At 40.7% G+C, this 5,000-nt stretch overlaps 1 protein-coding gene across 1 annotated transcript in view; it reads left to right on the top strand.

Annotated features, from left to right (window-relative positions):
* stab1 (stabilin 1) overlaps window positions 1-5,000 on the top strand; it is a 102,200-nt gene that overhangs the window by 64,985 nt on the left and 32,215 nt on the right. Inside the window, 5 exon segments of the mRNA XM_078283630.1 lie at window positions 430-503; window positions 1,664-1,735; window positions 1,934-2,053; window positions 2,582-2,629; window positions 4,721-4,801. Of these exon segments, the coding sequence (XP_078139756.1) occupies window positions 430-503; window positions 1,664-1,735; window positions 1,934-2,053; window positions 2,582-2,629; window positions 4,721-4,801 (395 nt within the window).

The raw sequence follows: 5,000 nt of genomic DNA, 5'->3' as shown, positions 1-5,000 counted from the left end.
GTATGTAAAGTGTTTTTCACTGACACATGCCTTGATTTTTCCACCATGTTGAGAAGGTTAAAGGTCTTCATTGCATCATAACTCAGAAACTCAGGTAGTAAGAAATGTGTTTTTCCGATATCTGACAGCATGTGAATGAAGGGCGAATCCCTACCAGCTCAAAGGTTGCTGTTTTGCGGCAGACCTTGACCTCTGACCTCTGACCTGCCTGTAGAGGCGGCCCTAACCCTGACCCTGTCCTGCAGAGAAAGATATACTGTAGAAGACATCTAACTAAGTCTAACCCTAATCAGTAAGGAGGGATACAGTATGCTGTGATTTTAGTCACATGTTATCCCCTCTCTCTCCCATCTTGTCTCTGCTGTATCCTGTCTGATGAAGAAATATCATAAAGAATGATTTATAAAAGTGTTGTTGTGTGTTTTACAGAGGTTGACGGCTGTCTGGTCAACAACGGAGGCTGTCACCAGTCAGCAGAATGCATCAGAACAGGCCCGAACACCGTAAGAGAACGCCATGTTAGCAGTAAAACACCCCGCTAGCATAAAAATACCCCTCTATTAGCGCTGAAACACCCCATTAGCATGAAATACCCCTCTCTTAGTGCTAAAACACCCCTGTTAGCAAAGTATACCCCTCTCTTAGCAGTAAAACACCCCGCTAGCATAAAAATACCCCTCTCTTGGCGCTAAAACACCCCTGTTAGCAAAATATACCCCTCTCTTAGCGCTAAAACACCCCTGTTAGCATAGAAATACCCCTCTCTTGGTGCTAAAACACCTCTCTGTTAGCTAAAACAGTAAGATACTGCCCTGTTTGCAGTATCTTACAGTATCTGTGTGTTAGCTAACACACTTGATTCAGACTGTTAGCATCAGCTAGTTGAGCTGTTCCTGTTCAGATTTTTCAGTATGTGCATGAGTTTTGTCGTTGGATTGTTGGATTTTAGAAACGAGTAAACATTAAAAATCTAATAACATGCAGCATGCATTGTAAAATGACTGGGGGAAACGCTGGTATTCTCCTTTAAATACTTTGTGCCTTTAATCAAGTCACAAAGATTGAATTAGCAGTTTGCCCATAGAACATTAATTGGATAAAACATAATAGAATATACTTTACAAAGTCTGAAATTATTTAGGCTGCCTGCCCTCGATAACCACCACCGAAGAACATTTAACCCCCAACTGCTATGTATCAAAAAAAAGTTGAAATGAAGTGCAGGATTGATGCTTAATGACGGTTAGGGTTAGTTACAAAGTGCTTTACAGGAATAAAACAAATAACAATACAAATGGAGTGAGAATAAAAAGAAACAACACAATTTCAAAGAACACACGCAAACATGGTTGACAAAGGAAAGGCTCCAAAATCTAAAAGTCGACTATAAGTATGTTCTCAAGAGAGATGTAAACGATAACGTAACACAGGTGAGAGATTACAGATTATTCACTTTACAACGTTTACAGCTCGAAAAACATGATTCAGTGCCGACTCGTCCTTTAAAATGGGGGTGAGGGACAGATGGATGGATGAAATTAATCATTGATTTATTGATTGATTGAATGGTGGGTGGGAGAGAGGGAGGGAGGGAAGATGGTAATGGATGGCTGAATTGATTGGCTGTTGTACTGACTGTTTTACTGGCCGGTCTGTTTTCCAGACCGCCTGTGCTTGTCTGCCTGGTTTCTCAGGAACAGGGAGGTACTGTTACCCAGTCAACCCCTGCAGAACTGTAAGTCCCTGTGTGTGTGTGTGTGTGTGTGTGTGTGATATTATAATATATTATAATATAATATAATATACAACACAGCATAGCATAGCATAACTTAATCTAATATAATCTAATATATAAAATAATATACTGCATATCCTGTATCAGCAATCGCAACAAGTATTTGTGTGTGTGTGTGTGTGTGTGTGTGTAATGCAGGCTAACGGTGGCTGTGGTCAGTACGCTCGGTGTGTGTACCTGGGTCAGGGTCAGAGGAACTGCTCCTGTCCCAGAGGACACGTGGGTGACGGCTTCGACTGCAGGGGGAGCACACAAACCGTGAGTCACATGACCGCTGACCTCTGACCTCCCACTGACCTCTGACCTCCCACTGACCTCCCACTGACCTCCCACTGACCTCCCTCTGACCTCCCACTGACCTCTGACCTCCCACTGACCTCTGACCTCCCACTGCCCTCTGACCTCCCACTGACCTCTGACCTCCCACTGCCCTCTGACCTCCCACTGCCCTCTGACCTCCCACTGACCTCCCACTGACCTCCCTCTGACCTCCCACTGACCTCTGACCTCCCACTGACCTCCCTCTGACCTCCCACTGACCTCTGACCTCCCACTGCCCTCTGACCTCCCACTGACCTCTGACCTCCCACTGACCTCCCTCTGACCTCCCACTGACCTCTGACCTCCCACTGACCTCCCTCTGACCTCCCACTGACCTCTGACCTCCCACTGACCTCCCACTGACCTCTGACCTCCCACTGACCTCCCTCTGACCTCCCACTGACCTCTGACCTCCCACTGCCCTCTCACAGGAAGTTCTGTTGTTGTCTGTCTGTTGTCTTGCAGGAGATTTTCCGTCGTACAGAGAATGCCTTCTTCCGTCGCATGTTATCTGTGAGTAGCTACCAGTCCGTCCTAATGAGAGAACAGTCAAGTCATTAATGTCAAGTCACAAGTCTAGATGTAGAACAGCAAGTCAAGTCAGAACAAATCAAGTACAAGTCAGGCTCACCAGAACCAAGTCAAGTCTCAAGTCTTCTCTTAATGCATCAAGTCTCAGTGACTCGAGTCCAAGTCATGTGACTCGAGTCCCCCCCCAGAGATGTAGATGATAGTGATGTAGTTTAGAGATGTAGATGATAGTGATGTAGTTTAGAGATGTAGATGATAGTGATGTAGTTTAGAGATGTAGATGATAGTGATGTAGTTCAGAGATGTAGATGATAGTGATGTAGTTTAGAGTGATGTAGTTTAGAGATGTAGATGATAGTGATGTAGTTTAGAGATGTAGTTGATAGTGATGTAGTTCAGAGATGTAGTTGATAGTGATGTAGTTTAGAGATGTAGTTGATAGTGATGTAGTTTAGAGATGTAGATGATAGTGATGTAGTTCAGAGATGTAGTTGATAGTGATGTAGTTCAGAGATGTAGTTGATAGTGATGTAGTTTAGAGATGTAGTTGATAGTGATGTAGTTTAGAGATATAGTTGATAGTGATGTAGTTCAGAGATGTAGATGATAGTGATGTAGTTTAGAGATGTAGATGATAGTGATGTAGTTCAGAGATGTAGTTGATAGTGATGTAGTTCAGAGATGTAGATGATAGTGATGTAGTTTAGAGATGTAGATGATAGTGATGTAGTTCAGAGATGTAGATGATAGTGATGTAGTTTAGAGTGATGTAGTTTAGAGATGTAGATGATAGTGATGTAGTTTAGAGATGTAGTTGATAGTGATGTAGTTCAGAGATGTAGATGATAGTGATGTAGTTTAGAGATGTAGATGATAGTGATGTAGTTCAGAGATGTAGATGATAGTGATGTAGTTTAGAGTGATGTAGTTTAGAGATGTAGATGATAGTGATGTAGTTTAGAGATGTAGTTGATAGTGATGTAGTTCAGAGATGTAGATGATAGTGATGTAGTTCAGAGATGTAGATGATAGTGATGTAGTTCAGAGATGTAGTTGATAGTGATGTAGTTTAGAGATGTAGTTTAGAGTGATGTAGTTTAGAGATGTAGATGATAGTGATGTAGTTCAGAGATGTAGTTGATAGTGATGTAGTTTAGAGATGTAGATGATAGTGATGTAGTTTAGAGATGTAGATGATAGTGATGTAGTTTAGAGATGTAGATGATAGTGATGTAGTTTAGAGTGATGTAGTTTAGAGATGTAGTTGATAGTGATGTAGTTTAGAGATGTAGATGATAGTGATATAGTTTAGAGTGATGTAGTTTAGAGATGTAGATGATAGTGATGTAGTTTAGAGATGTAGATGATAGTGATGTAGTTTAGAGTGATGTAGTTTAGAGATGTAGATGATAGTGATGTAGTTTAGAGATGTAGATGAGAGTGATGTAGTTTAGAGATGTAGTTGATAGTGATGTAGTTTAGAGATGTAGATGATAGTGATGTAGTTTAGAGATGTAGTTGATAGTGATGTAGTTTAGAGATGTAGATGATAGTGATGTAGTTTAGAGATGTAGATGATAGTGATGTAGTTTAGAGTGATGTAGTTTAGAGATGTAGTTGATAGTGATGTAGTTTAGAGATGTAGATGATAGTGATGTAGTTTAGAGATGTAGTTGATAGTGATGTAGTTTAGAGATGTAGATGATAGTGATGTAGTTTAGAGATGTAGATGAGAGTGATGTAGTTTAGAGATGTAGTTGATAGTGATGTGGTTTAGAGATGTAGATGATAGTGATGTAGTTTAGAGATGTAGATGATAGTGATGTAGTTTAGAGATGTAGATGATAGTGATGTAGTTTAGAGATGTAGATGATAGTGATGTAGTTGATAGTGATGTAGTTTAGAGATGTAGTTGATAGTGATGTAGTTTGATGACTCAAATGCAAACTGTGTTGTCCGGTTTTACGGCTGTTTGTGTTGCTGCATACTTGTGTAAAGTAAAATGACAAAGTGTAATTGAATGGAGAAGTCGTGATCCATCATCACAGAACTGATTGTGTTTTTCTTCCTCAGATGTCGGACTCTCGGAGTCTTTACGGCGACGGTCCGTTCACCGTCTTCATCCCTCTGGAGGAAACCAACAACGACTCGTCTGTGCGTACAAACTGCTGTTAATATTCTGTCTACTGCAGTAATTGAGTATATTGATAATTGATAATACTATTTTCATGCTTACTGATTTATAAGTCAAGAATACTGTTGCTAGTCCATCATTTGTACATAATGGTTACCTAAAGTTCCTCATGTTTATCCTGATGTACACTCCCTGCTGTAGGAACCATAAAGTTACACT

This window comes from Centroberyx gerrardi, chromosome 5 (genome assembly GCF_048128805.1).
Source record: "Centroberyx gerrardi isolate f3 chromosome 5, fCenGer3.hap1.cur.20231027, whole genome shotgun sequence".
Taxonomy (NCBI): domain Eukaryota; kingdom Metazoa; phylum Chordata; class Actinopteri; order Beryciformes; family Berycidae; genus Centroberyx; species Centroberyx gerrardi.
This window is presented reverse-complemented; position numbering and strand designations above follow the sequence as displayed.